Raw genomic sequence first — 24,705 nt, forward strand, 5'->3', positions numbered from 1 at the left:
CTGATGCTTCCCCACTTGCTCACATCCTCTCTCTCTCTCTCTTTCCCCCCTCTCAAATACACTTAAAACAAAAACCTTGTACTCTTTCTGTTTTACGGGATAAAAGATAATGTTCAAATTCTTACATTTGGAGGATAAGACCTTTGGATAGTTACCCCATTACCACACCAAATCCCATGTGGTTTTGAACCTGCTGTCCCTAGGCAATATGTCTTTGCATGTCTGGTTTTGTTTTTCTGGAAAATCCCTCTTTCTCCCTGCTCTCCTCAGTGGGCTCCAAATGATTCTTCTGAACTTGACCCCAGCTTTGTCTCTTCTTGGTAGCCCTCTCTAACCTCCTTTGAGGCTCTCCAGGTTCATACACTTTCCACTCTTCATTGTGCAGATGGCTCCTTGGACTGACCAATGACCAGAATTGGCAGGGCTTGGGCGGCCTTTTGAAAAGGCCGCTAGTGGCTTCTAACTTGGCTTACTCTGATTCAGTCATTGGATGGGGCTTCGATATATTTTGGTCTTGGGTTTAAAATGCTCCAGGCCAAGACTGGGATTTTACTCTTTAGCCAGGGTTGGGACGGTTGGGACTGGTGATATAAGGACCACACAAGAGCTTCCCAATGGTTATGCCAAAACACACTGTACAGCACAGTCTTTTTATTATTACTATTTTTTAATAGAAATATTTTATTATTTTTATTTCTTACGTATTTATTTTGAGAGACCATGTGCGTGTGCACGTGCAATAGGGGAGGGGCAGAGAGAGGGGGAGAGAGAGAGAATATCTGAAGCAAGCTCCCACACGGTCAGTACTCGGGGCTCAAACCCTCTTCCCGTGAGATCATGACCTGAGCTGAAATCAAGAGTCAGACACTTAGCTGACTCAGTACCCAGATGCCCCTGTATGAAACATTCTTAAACTTGGGCATCCTGGAAGAGTTGGTAAGACACAGAGTTGTGACACTCACTGTAGAGTTTGTGATGCATAGTTCTGGGGTCTGCATTTCCAACAAGTTAGGGGATGCTGATGCCGCTGGTCTAGGGATCTCATTTTGAAAATCTTTGCTGTACAGAAGATTGGTCCTTGGCGTGTGGGGTATTGATCTCTTACCCCTATGGAGACCCTGCAGAAAGCCAAGAAGCTGATCTTCTTATAGCTCATGACCACCTCTGCCATGTCCTGCTGTCATTCTTCAATATAAATCCCTCACCGGACTGTGAGTTCCTGGAGGAAATTTGGACCAATGAGTATGAAATGGGTTTATACTGTTACCCTTGTTTCGGTGGCTAAGGGACGACTATGAGTGGCCTGTGGGTACTCTCTGGGGCCAACATTTGAAAGAACGTTTTATGGCTTTTCTAGAAACACAAAAAGCTTGGGACAGTGGTTCTGGCCCAGGGGATTTTGCCATCCAGGCAACGTCTGGAGATGTTTTTGGTTGTCACAACCTGGGGTGGGGAGATGCTCCTGGCATCTTGAGGGTAGAGTCCAGGGATGTTGCTCGTCAGCCCCCTACGACTAAAGCATCCAGCCCAAGATGTCAGGAGTGCTGAGCATACGAACCCCTGCTTTCAGTGGAAGGGTGTTCAAATAATGTAGGGTGGGTCTTTTTTTAAAACATTTTTAGTTTATTTTGAGAGAGAGATAGCACAAGTGGCGGAGGGGCAGAGAGCGAGGGGGAGAGAGAGAATCCCAAGCAGGCTCCATGCTGTCAGCGCAGAGCCTGATACAGGATTTGAACCCATGAAACTCTGAGATCATGACCTGAACCAAAACCAAGAGTGGGACGCTGAACCGACTGAGCCACCCAGGTGCCCAAGGTAGGGTGGGTCTTACTGTGAGATCTGTGTGCCTCTCATTTGTCCCTCCTCCCAGTCCCTGCTCTGGGGTGTCCTTGACCCTGACCACTCCACCTCCCTCCACCCCCTGTCCCCCCCCCCCCCCCCCCCCAGCTCTGCCCAGGTTGGGCCACAGGAGTTTCCAGTGACAGGTTGGCAGAATCTCCAGGGCAAATTAGCCAATGATTAATAATTAGCCACAGGTAGAAGTACTTTAAAATACATTCTTTCAACAACAAATGACTTATTTGAGTGGGGTTAGGGCATTCGTTGAATGATTTACTGACCTCAAATGACCTGCACATTCCCCTTCTCCTACAAGAGCTTAGCCAGGGTCCTAAGAATGTTCTCTGCCCCCACTTCTCAACCAGGGGAGAGTTTTGAGTGACTGACTCCCTATGTGCCAGGCACAGGGAACACCACAGAAGGACTGTCTTGCCCTCATGGAACTCTTGCTCTAGAGGGGAGAGAGATAAATCCACAAAATAAATGGATTTTTTTTTCTCTCTCAACAGATTGTAGTAAGTAGGTAAAGAAGGTTAGAAGAGGGAAATAAAGGAGGGATTCGTATGTGTTTGGTTTTTTAAGAGACGGTAGCCTAGGTTTTGCGGTGGAGGTGGCTGTTAGTTTGGGACCTGGAGGAGAGAAGGCACAGCCGTGGGAGAAAATGGGGAACAACATTTGTTCTCAGCAAAGGGAACAGCAAACAGGACCTGGGAACCACTGAGGCCGGTGCTGGAACACCGAACAGGGATGGGGGTGGGGGACTAGGCTGGAGATGGGGCTGGTGATCCAGGAGGGACCCGGTCATGCATGCCACCTCGGTAGGAAGGAGGTTAGGTGTAATTCTGCTGCGGCAGAACAGCATAGCCTTGTGTTTTTAAGAAATCATTCTGGCGTTTCTGTAGAAAGACAGGGAAACCAAGAGTGCAAGCAGGCAGGTGAGTTAGCAGGCTGCTGCAGCCCCGAGACCCAGTGGGGGGAGCAGAGGTGCCAAAAGTGGATGGGGTCAGGAGGTAGCAGCTACGGGAGTAGTTGGTGGGTTGGCTGAGGGGCAGGGAGGCATCCAGTGACTACCAGGCTTCAGGTTTGAATGGTGGGCTCTTGTTTTGGAGGTTGATATTTACAGAGATGGGGAAGAATGGTTTTGGCGGGGAAATCAGGAGTTCCGCTGTAGACGTTAAAGGGAGCTACCTCTTTGGCATCTGAGAGGAGATGACAAGTGGGCATTTAGCCCTGGGAATCTGGGGTTTGGTGGGAGAGGTCTGACTGCCGGCAGGTGGATGGTATTGGAAGGCAGGGGGTGGATTGCTGTCCCCTAGGGAAAGCACAAGGCTGCACTCCAGGGAGCGGCTTGCAGAGTAAGTAAGAGGATGGCAGGTGCACAGTCACAGGCACTGATGAGCATGGTGGGGTCTGGAAGCCCATCTTTGTATTCATCAGAAGATTGAGAGGAAGGTTCCAGAAGAGATGAGAACCAGAATGTGAATAGCTGGGGTTTGGGGTGCTGTTTGTATTGGGTTTGGAAGCCACTTCCGGTGATGCAGGGAGTTGGGGTGAAGGGAAGCCCCGGAAGAATGACAGTGACAGAGAATGTTGTAGGTGCAGCAGTGATAGCAGGTGCCAGGGGTGTTTACGGCTAGGAGGCATGGACCGGGTATGAGGCTAGAAAACAGAACTGGGATCCTGAAGGGCCATCCTGAGGCTGCAGGAAAAGTTGTGTCCGAGGGGCCAGCCAGGCGTGTGCTAAGAGCAAGGAGCTGAGGGCCCAGGGGGGTTTGCTGGTCACAGGAGAGTTTCCTATGGAGGGCTGGGAGGGAGAGTTGGGGACGGCAGTCAGACTGCTGATGGCAGCTTGGAAGGAGGAACTTCCTTTATGGGGATAAAGTGTCCTCCTTTATGAGGGATGAGGTTTAACAGCTTGGAAGAAAGCATTTGATTAAATGGGCACTCATGGCCAGATCTTCGCAGAAGAGTCCGCATCAGGCGCTCTTGGGCTCAGAGGGGATCTTGGGTGATGACTGACTCCTCAGTCTAGTGGTAGCCATGCTGGCTATACTAACTAGATAGGGTATCACCTGCTGGTTGTCTCCTTGCTGGTTCCAAACAATGGTGATTTAATCCCTTTAAGACCTTGTGAGTTGACTAGCAGGAGTAGGATCTTACTCATGATTCTTCTCACTTCCTGCATTGAACACAATATTTTTTTAAAGAAGGGGATTAGGACAGTAATCCATGCATGATGGTTATATAGTCTCTGTGTTGGTGATGGTGCGGGGGCAAGGGACCCAATAAAGAGATATGGATTAGCTGGTGGGAGTGGAGGAAAATAGGAAGGACAGCTGTGAGCCCTGGAAGCCCCAAAGTCGAGGTCAGGGCCCGCAATATGGGCCCAGGGGTGGAGGGAAGTGGGGTAGTGACCCATTTTGAGATAGCTCACCTGCAGGGTAGGTGTTCCCGTATTGCACTGGCTGGATTCTTGCACTGGATGGATTCCTGGGACATCTGTGCCCAGGCACCATGACATACCAGGCTCTGTGCTTGGGAGTGAGTCCAAGTGGTGTGTGAGTCGTCATTGCCCTGAAGGGCTGACGGTTTGGTGGACTGGAGGAAAACGCACCGCTGTGTTCAGTGCTGTGCAGGAGGCAGGAAGGAGAGAGTAAACTGTGGAGGGAAGGACTGTTGGGGTGGAGCTGGGTTGCTGGACGGCTCAATCCCCAGTGGTCTGGAATTGTTGGCTAAATGTCCCCGGGGAGAAAAGATAAGTCGACATTCAGAGGTCTGTTGTCTCAGGTCTCTGTGTCCAGTCCTTACTTAAGTACCTTTGCCATCAGATGGAAAAGCAAGCTTTTGGCCTTTTCTGGTGTCCACGGGGCTCAGCCTGGCTTTTTGGGATTTGGGCATTGGGAGGGCTGTAGTGAAAGAAAAAGTTTGCTTAATTAACTTCATCTAAGTTATTAGAGCCTTTTTAAGGGGGCCCAAATGTGATTAAGAGCTGTGTCATCATAACTGCTGGTATTTGGTGTGTTTTTTTTAAGAGGGTAGATTTCGTGTTATTTTTATTTACTTATTTAATTTAAATTCAAATTAGTTGACATAGTATAGTGTTGGTTTCAGGAGTAGAATTTAGTGATTCATCACCAGTGCTCATCCCCACAAGTGCCTTCTTTAATGCCCATCTCCCATCTAGACCCTTCCCGCGACTAACCTCCCCTCCAGCAACCCTCAGTTTGTTCTCTGTATTTAAGAGTCTCTCATGGTTTCCCTCTGCTTTTAAAAAAAAAATATTTTAATATTAATTGTATATAATATATAATTATAAATTATATATATTATATAAATATTTAAATTAATTTTTAAATTTATTTTTGAGAGAGAGACCAAGTGTGAGTGGGGGGATGGGCAGAGAGAGAGGGAGACACGGAATCTGAAGCAGCCTCCAGGCTCTGAGCTGTCAGCACAGAAACTGAGCCAGAACTGGGAAATCGTGACCTGAGCGAAAGTCAGACACTTAACTGACTGAGCCACGCAAGTGCCCCTCCCTCTCTGTTTTTATCTGATTTTTCCTTTCCTTCCCCTATGTTCATCTGTTTTGTTTCTTAAATTCCACATAGAAGTGAAATCATCCAGTATTCGTCTTTATCTGACTGACTTATTTCACTTAGCATAATACACTTGTTCCATCCATGTCGTTGCAAATGGCGAGATTTCACTCTTTTTGATGGCAGAGCAGTATTCCAATGTATGTATACACCACATCTTCTTTATCCATTCGTCTGTCAGTGGACATTTGGGCTCTCTCCATAGTTTGGCTGTTGTTGACAGCACTGATATAAACATCGGAGTGCATGTGCCCCTTCGAATCACTACTTTTGTATCCTTTGGATAAATATCTAGTAGTGCAGTCGCTAGTTGGTTAGTTAGTAGGTAGTTCTATTTTAACTTTTTGAGGAACCTCTATACTGTTTTCCAGAGTGGCTGCATGTTGGGTGGGTTTTGTGGTATTGAAAGAAACCCCGGCTGACGCCCTCAGCAGCCTTGGGAGGTGTTCTCCCTGTTTCCCAGAGGCCAGTACTGAGAGATTGTGTGGCTAATTCAAGGTCATACCACCAGAAAGTTAGCAAAGTCTGGAGTTCCTCCGGTGGTACACCTAGCAGAATTTTTTTCTCATTAAATTAAAAAAAAAATTGTGGTAAAATACATGTAACGTAAAGTTTGCCATCTTTTTATTTTTTTAAATATTTATTTATTTGAGAGAGAGGGATAGAACCTGAGTCGGGAGAGGGGCAGAGAGAGAGGGAGAGAGAGAATCCCAAGCAGGCTCTGTGCTGTCAGCATGGAGCCCAATGTGGGGCTTGAACCATGAACTGTGAGATCACGAGCTGAGCCGAAGTCGGAAGCTTAACCGACTGAGCCACCCGGACACCGCCCCACCCCCCTCACCATTTTAAGTGTACAGTTCAGTCGTGTTAAATGCATTCACACTGTTACCTAACAGTTTTCATCTTGCATTGGTGTTTCGTCAAGTGCGAGCTTCCAGTTTCCCCTTCCTCCCCCGGCCCCCCGGCAACCACAGTTCTTTCTGTCTCTCCATATCTGACGACTCTAAGTACCTCCTGTAAGTGGAATCGTAATATTTGTCCCTTGTGACCCCACCATTTTACGTTTCCACTGCTCTGCGCCAGGGTTCCAGTTTCTCCATGTTCTCACCCAACTAGATATTTATTTTCTGACAGTAGCCCTGCTGATATGTGTGAGCTGATGTCTCATGTGGTTTTGATGTCCATTTTCCTAACGAAAAGCATCTTTTTCTCTTCAAAACCAGAATTTTAAAGAGGGCCTTTCAGGGCAGGGTGTCCTCATCTGGGTAAGTTCCACTGCTAATTGCATGAGCGTTTTCTGCAGGGAATAAATGACCCAGTATGTTTCAAGCTGTTTGGTGGTTAAAGCTCACAGATCTGTACTTTTCTCTTGGAAGGAAATTGAGACACCGAGATACTAGGTGACTGGCAAAGGGTCGTGGAGGTGCTGAATTTGTAGAATTGGAGCAGGGGGCAGTCTGGGACCAGAATCCAGCCTTCCAGCTCCTGCACTGGGCTTCTTTGGAGGTACCAGGCTACCAGGGTTAGCAAAATCTGAAGGTCGGTTTCTCTTTTTTGCTTCATGATTCGTAGACATGCATTTATTCAACAACAAATTCTGGAGCACCTCTTTGGTATCCAGTATCATGCTAGGGATAAAGCAATGAATAAGAGAAGTAGAATCTCTACTTTCACAGGCTATTATTGTCTGGCCTCAGAAATTTCCTTACCCTGGTGAATCGGTGAAATGGTGTTCATCGTTAGGCCGTCTCTGCATATTAATTATTGTCATCTAAATAATACATAATGGATTTGCAGAGGTTTTTTTCCTTTTAATCTTTAAAAAAATTTTTTTAAGTTTATTTTGGGAGAGACAGAGCAAGCAGGGGAGGGGCAGAGAGAGGGGTTGAGAGAGATTCCAAGCAAGCTCCTCACTGTCCGCGCAGAGCCCAATGTGGGGCTCGAACTCACGAACTGTGAGATCATGACCTGAGTCAAAGTCGGACACTTAACTGATTGAGCCACCCGGGAGCCTATGTATAGGTTTTTTTTTTTTTTTTTGATCCTCTGTACAGTTATTATTTTTTTGTTTCATAATTAGTAATTCGTAGAGATCATTTGGAATTATACAAGTACCGTGTTCCACATCAGACTTACACCCATGAGTTTTAACTTCATTGGTAATTTCCTAACTCCATGGTTCCTTCTATATTTGCATTCTAGAATGCAAGAGCTTTCTCTTCTCTCGCGTTTCTGTGGCAGTAAGGATTCATGGATTCTTCTGTTACTTAATGGTTTGACTCCTCGCCATTTATTACGTGATGCTGGGAGCATCCCAGATTTGTCTGGTGAGAGCCCTTTGCACAGTCTCCTCTGTCTTTTGGACGCATCTTCGTGATTCCTTGAGTGTAAGGTGTTGTGGGCTCATCTCAAGCTTTCTCTGCCTGTTCTGTGCTCGTGTCAGCCTGTGAAGGGAGGTGCCCTTGTCAGGAAAGCCTGGGACACCGCTCACCTGGGCTCTGCTGCTTTTGCGACAGCCCCGCGGGCATTGTCCCTTTTGCAGCCGGTGTTGTGGTCGGACCAGCCCGTGTGATTCTCGTGGTTGCAAGACGCGTCTCAGCGATAACCATCAGGGAACTTTAGAAATGACAAGGTTTATTACCCATAGGTTCTAGAGAGTGCACGGCATGCCTGGGCATGCACACACCTGGATCTGGGGTTCTGCCTCTACAGAGGTTGGGTAGGGTGCCTGGGGTTTTGCAAGTTCACTCTTTCTTGGTGAACTGAGAGCATAAGTGGGAATAAAGGCATGGGAAAAGCCAGCGGTCAGAGATGGTCAGTTATCTCTGTCATCCTGAGTTTTCTTTACAAAAGAAATTTTTTTTAATGTTCATTTTTGAGAGAGAGAGAGAGAGAGAGAGAGAGAGAGGCACAGCACGAGCAGGGGAGGGGCAGAGAGAGGGAGACACAGAACTGGAGCAGGCTCCAAGCTCTGAGCTGCCAGCACAGAGCCTGATGTGGGGCTCGAACTCATGAACCGTGAGATCTTCTTGACCTGAGCCGAAGTTGGACGCTTGACCGACTGAGCCACCTAGGCACCTCTAATCCTGAGTTTTCTTACAAGAAGAGGGAACTTTATGGGTGGTGTAATGTGGCTCTTGATCCAGTGTGGCTGTCTTTATTTGAGATGGAATGACTCCCAGTGAATGCCTCAGCAATCAGAAGCTTAATGCCAGGCACTTACATGACAATTAGAAAAGCTAATCGTCAGGTGCTTCCGCATATTGCCCAAACCTGGAAATGAGACATTTCTTCAAGGAGACCTGGTTTCTTTAGGGAAGAAAGATACTGAAAAACCCAGGATCTGGGTGCAGGAGGCCAAAAGGCATAAACTTCTAGTTATGAAGTAAGTAAGTCCTGGGGATGTAACGGACGGCATGGTGACTATAGTTAATAATTCTGTATTACGTATTTGGAAGTTGCTAAGAGAGTAGATCTTAAAAGTTCTCATCATAAGGAAAACTATTTTTGTTTTTCCTTATGGTAAAAAAAAACAAAACAAAAACAAAACCCAGAATCTGGGCTCTGGAATGCTTTTTGCTGCTGGAGTGTCAGTGTTCCCAGGGTCTCTCAGTGGATAGAGCTGTGTGTGTGTGCGTGTGCGTGTGTGTGTGTCTACTCACACACACATTTATTTTCCCCTCCATATCTCTATATTTAAAATGTATACTTTCAGGGGCGCCTGGGTGGCTCAGTCAGTTAAGCGTCCAACTCTTAATTTTTTTGGCTCAGGTCATGATCTCACAGTTGCTGAGTTTGAGCCCTGCACTGGGCTCTCTGCTGTCAGCCCAGAGCCTGCTTCATATCCTCTCTTGTCCCCTGCCCTCCCCACTTCGCCCCTACTCATGTTCATGTGCTCTCTCTCTCTCTCTCAAAATTAGACATTTTTTTTTAATGTTTATTTATTTTTCAGACAGAGAGAGACACAGCATGAGCAGGGAAGGGGCAGAGAGAGAGGGAGACACAGAATGTGAAGCAGGCTCCAGGCTCTGAGCTGTCAGCACAGAGCCCGACGCGGGGCTCGAACTCACGAACTGTGAGATCATGACCTGAGCCGAAGTCGGATGCTTAACCGACTGAGCCACCCAGGCGCCCCTAAATAGACATTTAAAAAAAAGTTTAATAAAATGTAAACTTTCAAAAAATTTGAAGTATAGTTGTCACAGGATATTACTTTAGTTTCAGGTGTACAGGTTATGCTGTGCTCACCACAAGCTTGGCGACCATCTGTCACCATACATCACTATGACAACACCACTGACTGGGAGCGCCTGGCTGGCTGAGTGGGTAGAGCATGCAATTCTTGACGTTGGGGTTGTGAGTTTGAGCCCCACGATGGGTGTAGAGATTACTTAAAAATAAAATCCTAGTAAAAAACTCAACACCATTAACTATATTCCCGATGCTGTGCTTTTCATCCGTGTGACTTCCTCATTCTGTAACTGGAAGCCTGAACCTTCAACCCCACCTTTTGCACAGCCCCCTCCCTTCTGGCAACATCAGTTTGTTTTCTGTATTTATGGGTCTGTTTCTGCTCTGCTTTTTGTTTGTTCATTTTGTTTCTAGATTCCACATATAAGTGAAATCGTACAGTATTTGTCTTTTGGAGCCCCCCCCCCCCTTTTTTTTAACAAACCCGATGAATGTAAGTTCTAACAAGACAGATGTGTAATTTGGATCTGTGTCACTCTTCTTTTCTCTTAATTTTTAACAGGTGGCTGAACCCCTTGTTTAAAATCGGTCACAAACGGAGGTTAGAAGAAGATGATATGTATTCGGTGCTTCCAGAAGATCGCTCAAAGCATCTTGGAGAGGAGTTGCAAGGGTAAGCCATGGGCAGGAATGAGCCGGGTGAGGAGGAATGAGAATTTCTAAGTGTGTGTCTCCTGGTTTGGGATGGGTCTGGCCTGAGCTTCCTTTCCTAATGCGGTACACTCACCTCCCCTCAGGCTGTCCCTGGGCTTAGCCTACTTTGGTGGCTGGGGGAAAGCATGTTTCCTGTGCATTTGTGGGGTGGCAGTTGCCAGCAGCAGAGGCCCTGGATGCCAGGATCTGTCCCGGAGACGGTATCACTGGAGGAGGCTGTCTGGACTCAGGTCTGCCTTACTGGCTTGCTCATGGTGCTGTAAATCCAGCAGCGCTTGGCCGTGACTTGTTTCCTGAGACTGGAACTTTCTCCCTCAAGGCATGTTTTTCTGGTGCTTCAGGTTCCGCACCACACATCTTTTAGGAGCCCTGCACACGTTTAGCAGTGCCAGTGAAGCAGCCACAGAGTGCCCTGTGATAAACAGAATGTCCTGTAAACACATAGCTTTTGATTTGTCCGTCCCCCCTCTTCGGCCCTGTAGCCGGGTGTGTGGTTTCTCACTGTTCTTTTGTTTCTCTTGCAGGTACTGGGATAAAGAAGTTTTGAGAGCCGAGAAAGATGCACGGAAGCCTTCCTTAACGAAAGCGATCATAAAGTGTTACTGGAAATCCTACTTAGTTTTGGGAATTTTTACGCTAATGGAGGTAAAACTTCTACACACAGTGTGTTGTTTTCCATTGTGTGCGGATGGGTACACAGATGGCAGCATTGCCGGGGACAGGGGCAGGTGGGTTACGGTCTGACGATAGAACACGTCTGGGAAACATGATGTAGCTCAGCGGTCGTGTTCATCTTCAGAATGGGCAGATACTTAAATGGGCCTCCGGCGGGGGCGGGGTGATACTGTTTTTCTTCTAACCAATCGAAATGCAGTGTTGCGGAAGGCTGGTGCTCTGAAGTTTTATGGCATGTTGGGATATTGCTGGTGCGTGGGAAGGGTTAGAAATGCTAACAGTGATCCTTGACCCAAAGAAGACTCTACAACCTCAAGGAATATGCGTGCTCTCGTTTGGAGGAATTCACTTTGGATAGAGCCCGGGGTAACACAAAGCATTTTACAGGTGCTCAGCGAATAGCAGCTAATTTGACCTGGCCAAATCTGATGAATGCTTTCCCAAGAAGGTATTACTGCCTCCCCCTTCCAGGGGAGCAGAGCCCCGGGGCTCTGTGTGGAGGGTGGAGCCAGCCAGAGCTCCCGAGAACACATGTCTCTCTGGGCTGTTTGCAGAAGGACATGTACTACGAGCCAAAACCCCGTCTGTGGAGGAATTCTGGAGGATTCACACACGACCCATTCTGGTTTCCTGTCCCCGGTTACTGGGGAGGATTGGTGGTTGGAAGGAGGAGCTTTGGTAGCCCGGCACTGCAGTGCACGTAGGAGTGATGTGCGGAGGCAAAGCAAAGGCAGAAAGTCATCAGGTCCTTGACCTCCATTACCCTGAAGCGCCTCTGTCCAGATCCTCCAGTAAGACTGTGTTCTCCTGGACACGGTGTCGGTGAGCCTGTGCCTGTTCTGGGCTGCAGCCTGCTGGAAGCATGCTGCAAACCCACCTGGGTGGCTCGTGCTCTCTGGTACCTCAGTACTGCCTTAGGGACGTTGGTGGCCCTGTGAGTGTTTGTGGGTCGAAGGGATAGAAGTTGTGGTTGCTGGGAAAAGGTTGTTTTATTTTATTAAAAAAAAATTTTTTTTTTAATGTTTATTTATTTATGAGAGAGAGAGAGAGAGAGACAGAGCATGAGCAGGGGAGGGGTAGAGAGAGAATATGAAGCAGGTTCCAGGCTCTGAGTTGTCAGCATAGAGCCTAACGTGGGACTCGAACTCACAAACTGTGAGATCATGACCTGAGCTGAAGTCGGATGATTAACCGACTCAGCCACCCAGGTGCCCCGGGAAAATGTTGTTTTAGATGGAGAAGGGCGCTGACTTGTCCTGAGTGCTGGGCGTGAGATGGGTGGGCTGGTTGGTGTGTATGGGGGAGGGGCAGCTCCCATGTAAAAGGCTCTGTTGTATTGAAGGGCAGTGGGTGTAGGTAGGTGATCTCTGTCCTGTGTAATTGGAGGAAACCACAGGGTCTGTCAGCTGACAGGGGACTGGATGGTCCTGGGAGATTGATGACAAAGGCGGGTTGGCCGGAGGGTGGGGACAAGTATATGGGGCGCCCATCACCACCTAGATACTGCTGTGGCTTGTTAAGGGCAGGGGGGAGATGCAAAGCAGTGGGACTGACAGGGTGGGGGGTGGGGGCGGTTGGTGGGAGAGGGTACAGGAGCTCCTTGGGCAGCCCCAGCTTGTCACTGACCTGTGGACAGGGGTCCCAGTGATGGTGTTTCCATGGGGTCACAGCAAGTCTCAGTTTGAAATACACAGGGTGACAGGTTGGTGTTGTCGTGGCCAGTGTGTGTGCAGGATTTCCTCATCAGATATGGGTGCTGACCTTGCAGAGCATCCAGCTCATGGATTCTGCTTGGCGGGGAGTCCCGCAGCCTCGACGTGGGCCCCGTGTCTGGGTGGGGGTGGGCAGGCACGTGTGTCCTTGGACCTTGGGGCCGGACGGCGTCCCGGAGCAGCCTTCCTCTGCTGCCCTCGGTTCTGTACTTTCCCTTGGTGACAAGTCCTGAAGACGAGGGATCAGAAGGGTGGCCCTTGTGGCTGGGTTTGGACCACGCTCTGGCTTTCCTCACTGTAGTGCGCTGCGGCCGTCTTGGGGTGGGTCGCTAAGCCCCACACGGTGACTGGAACCCATCTCAATATGAGCTGCATCTTTGCTGCGTTTGGGAGAAGAGGTATGAGGTGCAGAGGCCGGGCTTCCCCCTGAGAGGATAGGCCCCACTCTGGTGCAGGGAGCACCGATTACTGAGTCGTTGAGCCTGGGAATACCTACTGCTGGGAGAGCTGGGGGTGCTGGGATGGGGGGCTAGATGAGGGTGCAGCTGGTGAGAGTGCCGGCCTCTTTTAGGACGTTGGTTATCCGGGAGTGGAGTCTGGCAAACGTGGGGCTCATACCCGGTAGTAGTCGCGGTGGTGGTGGGAGGGGCTCATACCCGGTAGTAGTCACGGTGGCGGTGGTGGTAGGGCTCATACCCGGTAGTAGTCATGGCGGCGGTGGTGGTGGAGGTGGTGGGAGGGGCTCATACCCGGTAGTAGTCACGTTGGTGGAGGTGGTGGTAGGGCTCTTACCCAGTAGTAGTCACGCTGGTGGAAGTGGTGGTAGGGCTCATACCCGATAGTAGTCGCGGTGGTGGTGGGAGGGGCTCATACCCGGTAGTAGTCACGGTGGCGGTGGTGGTAGGGCTCATACCCGGTAGTAGTCATGGCGGCGGTGGTGGTGGAGGTGGTGGGAGGGGCTCATACCCGGTAGTAGTCACGTTGGTGGAGGTGGTGGTAGGGCTCTTACCCAGTAGTAGTCACGCTGGTGGAAGTGGTGGTAGGGCTCATACCCGATAGTAGTCGCGGTGGTGGTGGGAGGGGCTCATACCCGGTAGTAGTCATGGTGGCGGTGGTGGTAGGGCTCATACCCGGTAGTAGTCATGGCGGCGGTGGTGGTGGAGGTGGTGGGAGGGGCTCATACCCGGTAGTAGTCACGTTGGTGGAGGTGGTGGTAGGGCTCTTACCTGGTAGTAGTCAACGTTGGTGGAAGTGGTGGGAGGGCTCATACCCGGTAGTAGTCGCGGTGGTGGTGGGAGGGGCTCATACCCGTTAGTAGTCATGGCGGTGGTCGCGGCACTGGTGGTTGCTCAGCCTCAGCACCGGGATTGCTAGTGTCAGCAGCAGCAGCAGGACTCACACTCAGTAGTAGCAGCAGCGGTACTGTTACTGGTAGTATTACTGGTGTTACAGCAGGAGCGGTGAGACTCCCACTCAGGCGCGTTAGCAACAGCGGCAGAGGCTCATACTCTGTAGCAGAAGTTTTCTCACTGGTGGTATTGCTCCTCTTGGTGGCAGCGGAGCGGTAGAGCCTCCCACTCGGCAGTAGTATTAGTAGCAGCGGTGGAGGCTCATACTTGGTGGAAAGGGCAGTAGCAGTAGCAGTTCATACTCAGTGGGAGTCGTACCACTAGGAGCAGTTTCCGCAGGGGCCCACACTCGGTGGTAAGCTGGCTCTGGTAGCATGGGAATGACAAGGACTTGAAACTGTCAGCAACTGCTACAAGCACTTTACATGGAACATTACTTTCATTCTTGTAGCCAGCTCCCACACGGTGGCGAGTATTACTGTTTTCCCCACTGTAGGGCAGAGGACGCACAGCACCAGGTAGTTCTGTGGTGTGCCCGGTGTCCCACAAAGCATAAAGGATGGAGCCGAGACTCAGTCGTGGGTGCTCTAACTTAGGAAACCTGACCGTCTGGACGACTGAAAGCTCATCCGGTGTCGGGAAGGCTTGTTCTGAGGACTTCGACTTCAGGGTCTCAGATGCACACATCTTGAACCTGCCTTAGGCTTAAAAGTAAAAGGCTAAAAACTCCCTGGACAGAAAACGAGATTAGGGGTCGGGTAGAGCTCAGGTGACAGTGTCCCCTGGGAGCTGGAAGTGGCTAGGGTGCCGACACTGGCAGTAGCAGCATGGTGTCTTCAGATCAACCAGGAGCCCTTTAGAAAGCCACCTCTACTCTTTACTGTCCCTAAGTGGATGAGGGTGTGGTTGCCCTGTGCCTAAGTCTTAAACATCCATCTATACTCTTGTTTTGCTTTGCTTTGCTTTGCTCCCCTCGCCTCCCCCTCCCCTCCCCTCGCCTCCCCCTCCCTTTCCCCCTCCTCCCATCTCCTTTTTTCTTCTCTTTACTTCTCTTCTCTTTTCAAGTTTATTTACTTATTTTGAGAGTGTGTGAACAGGAGAAAGGCAGAGAGAGAGAGAGAGAGAGAAAATCCAAAGTGGGCTCCACACTATCAACTCAGAGCCCAATGTAGGGCTCAAACCCACAAACCGTGAGATCATGACCTGAGCCGAAATTGGGAGTCAGACGCTTAACCGACTGAGCCTCCCAGGCGCCCCACATCCATCTACATTCTTGAGACACCATTCTAGATGAGCTCCTGGAGACCGGCCAGCGGGAAGACTGGAGCCTCAGAAGGCACTTGGATGATCTGAGCAGAGGCCGAGTTCTCTGTTGTTACCAGCAGGTACACCTGGCTCCCTGCTGAGAGATGGTGTCTCTGTGAGCCTCCGAGTGGGCGTGCGTTGGTGAGGTTGAGAACCCCGGTCAGTCCCTGGTGTGTGGGCGTGTTCCCACGCACAGGGTGTGCAGCCGGCCTGAGGTAGCGCAGTGACCGTCTGGGGTGGACTCCGTGCCAGCAGCGGACACGTCAGGTGTGGAGTGGACCCGGGCTGCCGCCTGGAGGGCGCTTGCTCCTTCGTGCTGTGATGAGGCCCGTATCTTGGCGGTTTCCCGTATACAATGAGACGGTGGCCTCCGAGCCCGGTGACTAGCTCGCTTCTCACTTCATGTCTTTAAGAGAACACGCGCCAGAGCCCTTACTCCTGTGGCGGGAAGCTCAGGCAGCTCCCGGTGTTAGAGCTCAACCGGAAGTAAACCTTGAGTTCTTTTCTGACAGCGAAAGGAGCCTGAAATCCAACACACATGACCCTGTTTTCCTAGACTTGCCTGGTTGACACACTGCTGTTCTGGAGAAGTTAGAAATGACTTTTGATGATGGAGCTACTAAGGATCTGTTACATTTCAAAATCACTTTCAGGTGCTATTTTGGGTTTTCCGTGACTAAAGGTAGTTATTCAGTTTGATAGGATGAATGTTAGTTTATTATTTTTATTTTTTTACTGTTTATTTTTGAGAGACAGAGACAGACAAAGCGCAAGCGAGGGAGGTGCAGAGAGAGAGGAGGGACACAGTATCCGAAGCAGGCCCCAGGCTCTAAGCTGTCAGCACAGTGCACCCCGAACCCACAGCCCGCGAGATCATGACCTGAGCCGAAGTCACACGCTTCACTGAGCCACCCAGGTGCCCCGGCATGTTAGTTTGATAATAAACTCTATGAAGCAGCTTCTTGTTTTGTGATCTTCTGTGCTGCTTGTTGCTCTTTGTATTTTAGGTCGTGGAAGATCTGAACTCAACCATAGGATTTTTGGAAGAGCTTGAGGCTTGCTGATTATGCATGGTTTCTAAGCGGTGCAGGGTTCCCAGCCAAAGCGTGGGCACGGCCTTTCCCGGGCACTACCGGCAGCACCAGCGGAGAAAGGCAGGGCGTTCGATGCAGGCTAGGGCGAGGCTTTTGAGGTTGGATTTCACAGGAGCGAGAATCTCTGTCCCATGATGATTGAGGAACGATTGTAATGCTCGCAGAAACCGGCTCCGTGCTGATGTTGAACACAGCGTTCTTGCAGGCCAACGCGAACTCGAATGGAACAGCCAGCGAGTTCCCGGCCCGCCTGGTGCCTGTGTGCACCTCCATGGGGACGTGGTGGGGACCGACCAAGTCTCCTTCTGCCCAGAGGAGGAGCCTGAAGCCTCCTCGGGAGCAGGCCTCAGACAGTAGCAGGGACTGCCTCCCCATGCCACCCGGGGCCTTTGCTGTGAGAGGCGTGGTCACTGCCTGTTGTGTTGGTGGGGAGGCCGCACATTGCCGGTGTGCTCCCAGTGCCCCTGCCCTGACAGGGGAAGGGTGCCCGGGGGTTAGGTCTGCTACGTGGGATGCTTGGAAATAGCCCCAGGCGGCTGCCGGCGTTGGCCAAGGCCACTTTTGCTGATTGTGTGTGGTCCAGGTGGAGGCTGTAGGGAGGCGAACGTTTGCCTAAATCTTCAGGCTGGAACTCAGCTGATGGGCAAGAAGTAAACAAAATCCTTTGAATTCCCCAGTGTGGTTTATACCCCAACTTAGGGCTGATTCCAGGAGAGCTGCTCCTGGGTTTTTGCATTTATTTTTTTTAACATTTTTTTAAGTTTTTTTATTTTGAGAGAGAGAGAGAGAGAGAGAGAGAGAGCATGAGCAGGGAGGGGGAGGGAGAGAGAGAATCCCAAGCAGGCTTCGCACTGTCAGCGTGGAGCCCGACTCAGGGCTCGAACTCACACACTGTGAGATCATGACCTGAGCCGAAATCAAGAGTCAGAGGCTTAACCGACTGAGCCACCCAGGCACCCCAGGGCCTTTGCATTTATGTCCTAACTGATCCTTCCAAGAGCCCCTCGCCTCTGCTCAACCCAGGGGGCTGAGGAGTGGCTGTTGGTAGCTGACACGGTGGGTCATGAGTGACCATTAAGGACTGCTTGGCGAAGGCGAGGTGAGGAAGTGGACAGGAGACCTGCTGGGTGCACCTGCTGTGTACCCGCTGCCGGGTCTTGGGTGTGTAGTGTTGTTAGTATCCACAGTGATGACCGCCCCCGAGTCATAAATAAAGGTGATGCTTCTCATGCGTTTTCTTTAAGATGTCAGGGAAGTAGGTGACTGGTTACCGAAAAATTTTTTTAATGTTTATTTAGTTTTGAGAGAGAGAGAGAGACAGAGACAGAGTGCGAGCAGGGGAGGGGCAGAGAGGGAGACACGGAACCGAAGCAGGCTCCAGGCTCCGAGCTGTCAGCACAGAGCCCGACTTGGAGCTCGAACTCATGAGTGGTGAGATCATGACCTGAGCCGAAGTCAGACGCTTAACTGACTGAGCCACCAGGTGCCCCTAAGTGACTTGTGAGTTCGAGTCCTGTGTCGGGCTCTGTGCTGACAGCTCGGAGCCTGGAACCTGCTTCGGATTCTGTGTCTCCCTCTCTCTCTGCCCCTCCCCTACTCATGCTCTGTCTCTCTCTGTTTTTCAAAAGTGAATAAATGTTAAAAAAAAAAAATTAAAAAAAAGTTTCACTCACTTGGAGTCCTTGTTCTCCATTGTCGTTTGTAAGCAGCAATGGATTTTCCAAGCCTGTGTGAAACTAGCCTCTGCCACTAAGAATAGAATAAGTCTCAGGGCACCTGGGTGGCTTAGTCATTTGAGTGTCTGACTTCGGCATAGGTCATTATCTCAGTTTGTCAGTTCAAGCCCGGCATCAGCCTTTGCGCTGACAGCATGGAGCCTGCCTGGGATTCTCATTCTCTCTCTCTCTCTCTCTCTCTCTCTCTCTCTGCCCCTCTCCTGCTTGTGTATATGCTCTTTCTCTCTCAAAAAGTAAACACCAAGAATAGAATAGGACTCTATTCTACAGGACTCCTCTGTAATAAGGGTGATCTTAGTTTATACTTAGTTTATGTTGGTTTTAGGGCACTTTGAGCAGTTGTATCTCATTTAGTTGTGCCTGGATTCCTCTGAAGTAGACAAGGCAGGTATTTCTATGCATCAGGGTACAGGGGCCCAGGAGGGCATGGATGGAGTTAGGGTCATGTGATGTGCAAAATGGCTGACCTGGTTTCTGAAGCAAAGCATTCTGATCGCCAGGCTGGTGGTCTTTGCATTCTGTCCTGACGCCTTCTCCTGCCAGAGCCCCCACCGACAGTGGTCGGAGAGTCAAGAGTAGGTAGGTATGTGGGTTTTGTTTTCTTTGTTTTTTTTTCCCATGACAACAGTTCTGTGCTCCTCTGTCAACTGCTCCATATACTTTTTGTCCCCCCCCCATATACTTTTTAAGAACACTTCAAAAATACAAACATAGAATATGATTGAAGGGTAACAGAATATGCCACCCCAGAATATGCCTCTTTGGCATACAGATTATTTTTGAGAAGCATCAGACAGGAGAGGAGAAGCCCTGAAGACAGAGTAGAAGTTACTCTTGTGTAACAGACAGTTACATTTATAAAGGAAATCTACATCTGTAAGGGTGTCTCCCTCTTTGTGCCAGAAGACAAGACTGGCTCTAAATTACAAGACAGTCTTGTCAATGGAGAAGTCTTTTTTTTTTTTAAATTCATTCATTCATTCATTCATTCATTCGGAGAGAGAATGGGAGCACAGGTAGAGAAGGGGCAGAGAGAGGGAGGGAGGGAGAGAGAATCCCAAGCAGGCTCTGCACTACCAGTCCAGAGCCCGATGGGGGGCTCAAACCCACAAACCATGAAATCCTGACTTGAGCTGAAGCTGGATCCTTAACTGACTGAGCCACCCAGGTGCCTTTGCTTAAGCAATTTTTGATGTTGCTCCTGCTACCTAGAAAGTTTTTATTTGGTTAGTTCAAGTTTGAGAATATATATTTTACCAGTTTTATTTCTTAAGTTGTTGAGGGTGAGGATGTGTGGGAAGGCGTGGGCCATGAGCTGGCCTTACTCATTAGTGAGCCTATTGGTTGGCTGGATTATTAAGTACTATCAGAAAAATCCAGGTGCTTAGGTGGCAGTGACCTGCCTTTATACTCTTTTCGCTGGATTTGTTGCATCTGTCAGTTTTCTCTCTGATGGGTGACTCCGATTATATTTTCCTTTATCCACACCCATGTTAGGCTCAAATGGAGAGCTGAGGAACAGACAACAGTGACTCCCAGACACGATCCTCCATTTTAGGAATGTTTGGGACGGCGGGTGTTTACCGCTCGGCTGCTGGTGGTCGGCTCCAGGGTGTGTGCTGCCCGCCAGGGCTGGGACTGTCCATAAGTACAGTTGGGAGTTTTTGCTTCACTGTGTAAGCCTCCAGATTTTCATCTCTGTAATCACCTAAATGGTCAGTTTTATGGCCCGTTGTGTTTGGGTTGCTTTCTTAAACTCTTAATGCTTCTTGGGATGAATGATTGGGCATGCTGGAAACGTATCAGTGAGCCTTTGTGTTCTTGAGATCTGATTGTCGTCTTTAATAAACAGCATTTCCTTGTAGAAGAGAACTGTCATGATGTCATGAAAGACAAGTCTGTCGGTGAAGCCTGAGAACGTGCGTGTGCATGTGTGTGCGGTGTTGGGGTTTAATGGCACACCCATGTGATGGATGGGAACATCTTTCTATAAATATCCTGAAGGGGTGCTAGTTGGTAGGGAAGAAAATGCATTTTAGTTTTGTTTTGGGATTTGTTTTTTTTGGGTTCCCTTGCCCTTTTGTGCCATGGGTTCCTCGCTTGGGACAGACAGAAAGAAAACCTGTTGGTTATTTGCCATGTCTGGGTTAATAAGGAGAGATTGCTTGAGGGGAAACGCTTGTTTCAAAGTCTAGTGCTTGAAGTATTTCCAAGCTTTTGGCATTAGAGGAAATGATGTTGAGGGCCTGTGTGTTTACTTTTGGTGATGTGATGTGGGCTTGCATTGAGTGTTTGATATTCTTTGATGCCAGGGGAAGGTACCTCATAAGAATGGAAGTAAGGGCACCTGGGTGGCTCAGTCAGTTCAGCATCCGACTTCAGCTCAGGTCATCTCACAGTTTGTGAGTTTGAGCCCCATATTGGTCTCACTGCTGTCAGTGCAGAGCTTGCTTCGGATCCTCTGTCTCCCCCTTTCTCTGCCCCTCTCCCACTCTCTCAAAAGTAAAAGAAACATTAAAAAAAAAAAGTGGAAGTAGGTTGTGGGGTGAAGCGGCCATCTGGCAGGGAGGGGCAACTTTTGCTGTTTCTTTGCCTTTTAGTTTTAGGGAGAAGAATTGCTTTCCCGAAGTCTTAGGAAGGAAGCCCCAGTGCCTCCTCCCTCATTGGTGTAGAATTTTAATTTTTTGCCTCGGGGTGTAAAATAGATGATGGTAAAAATTCTTCAAAACTGGCACCTGCCATGTGTGGCTGATAGGGAACCACTGATGGCATTCTTTTGAGTTTGGCTTGTGCTGTGTTAAACTCCTGACTCCAGGAGGCGGTGCTCAGCTTCACCCCTGCTATGGAGAGCCTGGGAACCTCTCAAGCCTGGTCCTTTTTCTTCCTCCATCAGAAGTTGGAGCATGGACTCCGTTCTCCGGACCTACCGGCATGTGGAGTTTGGGTTGGGAAAGATCGGAGGGTTCCCTCTTTGGAGTGTGTTTGGTTGCAAGGGTGTGCCTCCCACAAGTGAGCCATTCTTGGCTTTGCTTTGGGCTGGGACGTTGAGAGTGCAGGTGAAATCGGTGGGCACGCTGTGAGCTGGGGCTGCCACATGTGTGCACATCCCTTACTCTTTTTTTTTTTTTTTTTTTTTTTTTTGCTACTCTTTTCCTTATTCATTATAGGCCAAGACTTATTTGATAGTTTGCCAAATGCGTTCTGAAACAGTGGTTGTAACATTTATGGAGCATCCACAGTGTACCCAAGCACAATGTACTAAAGCTTTATTGCCTTTGCACTTCAAATTTTGGCTTAAGTTTAAACTATTACTGGCCTGTCTTAAAGAAGAAAATAGTTCTGTTTTGCTTTGAGATTAGTGATGAACGTAGTACTTTGTTAAAGTGCTTTTTTTTTTTTTTTTTTTTTTTTACATGTTAGCAATAAAAGCAAAGCTCGTGTTACGAAAAACTGGTATGACCTGTATTTCTAATGAAGGCTTTTTTTCTTTCCTTTCAGGAAGGCACCAGAGTAATCCAGCCCATATTTTTGGGGAAAATCATTAATTATTTCGAAGACCATGATCCTGCTGATTCTGTGGCTTTGCGCGAAGCCTACGGCTACGCCACGGTGCTGACCGCCTGCACGCTCGTTCTGGCTATACTGCACCACTTATACTTCTATCATGTCCAGTGCGCTGGCATGAGGCTAAGAGTTGCCATGTGCCATATGATTTATCGGAAGGCAAGTGTCATTTGCTATCGTGTGTACCTCACCTGAAGCATCTCGTTGCGGGGGGCGCCTGGGTGCCTCGGTCGGTCAGGTGTCTGACTCTTGATTTCAGCTCAGGTCATGATCTCATGGTTGTTAGATCAAGTCCCACGTCGGGCTTCAGTGTGAAGTCCGCTTAGGATTCTCTCCCTCTTCCTCTGCCCCTCCCCCACTGGCTCTCTTTCTCTCGGGGGCGGGGGGGGGTGGGGAACAAAACATTTTGGGAAAGTTCGTACATTAAAATTTTTGTATATAGCATCATTTCAATATCAGAGAAGCTTGGTACTTACATCAGGCTAGTGTGTGTGTGTGTGTGTGTGTGTGTGTGTGTGTGTGTTTTCCTTTAAGTGAACTTTACTGATATATAATGAAAGTTTTCTATTGGGATCATATCAGGGCTGCCTTTGATAACAGGGCTGCAGGCTGTTGCAAAATACTCTATTTGTAACGGAGTCTAATTAAAAAGTATCTTAATTAATTAAAAAGAATCTAATTAAAAAGTATCAAAAATAAGTATCAAATTGATTTAGGCATGAACAATGTCCAGTGTTTTCACACCCTAAATCTCCTAGTTGTATGTATGGAAATGCTGTTCATTAAAACTTTTATTTACATCAGAATTGTATTTTACGAGTGACCTTCTGTGAAACTGGATCTATAAAATTGAAGCTGAGAGAAAAGATTCTATTTGAGACAGGGAATAATTTTTTAAATGAACCATTTAATCATGTTCCGTCTAATTGTGTTAATTAAAGAAAAACATAAATAGAATCCATGCCAAGCACATTCACTATGTTCCATAGTTGTGGTTGTTTTTAATAGTATTAAAGAAAGTAGTTGGATGTTTGGGATGAAACTTTAAATTTTACATTGTTTTTAGTAATTTGGGAGAGAACTTATAGTTTCATGTGCTTTACGTTGCTTTCCATTCAAATTATTATTTTATGCAGTATTTTCTTCTCCCTTAGTGTAGCAGTTTTAATGACAGGACCTGATTTGATGTGTTCAGTGTTTTTGTATGCAGAAAATGCCATAATCTTCACTATTATGAAGGGAGGGAGGATCTCAGGTGTTTTTACAAAGGAGCTGCCACAGACATACCAGTGACAAGAGCTCAAGGGCTTTGCACAAATTTGATCCCGGATATATCTTTGCCTTGGGCTTTAAAAACAAAACCACAGGGGTGCCTGGGGTGGCTCAGTGGGTGGAGCATCAGCATCTCTGACCTCAGCTTAGGTTAAGTCAAGCCATGATCTTGAGGTTGGTGAGTTCGAGCCCCACATTGGGCTCGCTGCTGTCAGCCTGTCCACACAGAGCCCACTACAGATCCTCTGTCCTCTTCTCTCTGCCCCTCCCCTGCTTGCGTTCTCTCAAAAATAAGTAAGTACGAAAAAATAAAAACACAGACACCTCATTTTAACTGTATTGTATATGTGAAATTTGCTAAGAGAGTAGATCTTGAGTGTTCCCACCACACACACACACACACACACACACACACAATGATAACCGAAGTGATGGATATGTTAATTAGCTTGACTATAGTTCTCATTTCCCAATGTATAGCTATATCAAAATATGACATTGTACACCCTAAATATATAAAATTTTGTTTGAATTTTTTGAGGTTGAAGTAATCTCTACACCCAACATGGGACTCGAACTTATGACCCCAAAATCAAGACCCTCATGTTCTTCCAACAAAGCCAGCCAGGCACCCCAATATATATAATTTATATTAAGTCCTTATTGAAAGATAAAACCAAACCGTTTAAAATATTGCTTCTTGGGGGCACCTGGGTGGCTTAGCCGGTTAAGTGTCCAACTCTTGATTTTGGCTCAGGTCATGATCTCATCATGTTGGGTTGCGTGATCGCGCCCCATGTAGGCCCCTGTGCTGAGCATGGAGCCTGCTTGGGATTCTCTCTCTCCCTCTTCCTCTGTCCCTCCCCCGCTTGCTCTCTCCCTCTCTCGAAGTAAATCAATAAACATTTAAAAAATATTGCTTCTTGAGGCACCTGGGTGGCTCAGTCGGTTGAGTGTCCCAACTTCGGCTCCGGTCATGATCTCACAGTTCATGAGTTCGAGCCCCGCATCGGGCTCTGTGCTGACAGCTCAGAGCCTGGAGCCTGCTTCGGATTCTGTGTCTCCCTCTCTCTCTGCCCCTAACCCACTCACATTCTGTTTCTGTCTCTCTCAAAAATAAATAAACATTAAAAAAAACTAAAAAAATATATTGCTTCTTTTACCTAGTTGCTGCTTATATAGAGCTTCTGTTTCTTGTGAATACTTTCCTTGGCAAAACGCAAGATGTCTCCTCCACGTTCTTCCTTTGAGCAGAGTCTTATTAATCTTGGAATTGTGTGAATCTCAGAGGCCTCTTACTGCCCGTGTTATGACATGTAAACTCCGGGTCCTCTTCTGTGACCTGGAAATGGTAGTAGTGCTTGTATGCTCTAGTCAAGGGGTCTTTGCTCTAGTCAAGCGGTCTTCGTTGCTGTCCCCCCGCCCCCCCCCCCCCATTACTCCATTGTAGTCCATTGTACCATTTAGGAGAAGAATAGTCCGATTTCTCTGTAAATTAGCTAGATTTTTGTTTTTCCAGGTCATGCTTATTAGCTTCCATAAATAAATAGGAAATTCCACTAGGGCTCTACCGTGAAAACCTGCAACATGGAAGTCAGGTTTGAGGTGACATTTCAGTCCAGCAGAGCTCTGCTGCACAGGTTAGTTGTCGTTCACCT

At 48.3% G+C, this 24,705-nt stretch overlaps 1 protein-coding gene across 4 annotated transcripts in view; it reads left to right on the plus strand.

Annotated features, from left to right (window-relative positions):
- Window positions 1-24,705, plus strand: part of ABCC4 (ATP binding cassette subfamily C member 4 (PEL blood group)) — a 284,074-nt gene that overhangs the window by 60,297 nt on the left and 199,072 nt on the right. For all 4 annotated transcript variants that reach the window (XM_081794994.1, XM_060636846.3, XM_078432437.2 and 1 more), the window contains exons 6-8: window positions 10,189-10,299; window positions 10,865-10,985; window positions 21,710-21,934. In XM_081794994.1, coding sequence (XP_081651120.1) covers window positions 10,189-10,299; window positions 10,865-10,985; window positions 21,710-21,934 — 457 coding nt within the window. The remainder of the gene's footprint in view (window positions 1-10,188; window positions 10,300-10,864; window positions 10,986-21,709; window positions 21,935-24,705) is intronic.

This window comes from Panthera onca, chromosome A1, assembly GCF_046562875.1.
Source record: "Panthera onca isolate mPanOnc1 chromosome A1, mPanOnc1 haplotype 2, whole genome shotgun sequence".
In the NCBI taxonomy this organism is placed as follows: domain Eukaryota; kingdom Metazoa; phylum Chordata; class Mammalia; order Carnivora; family Felidae; genus Panthera; species Panthera onca.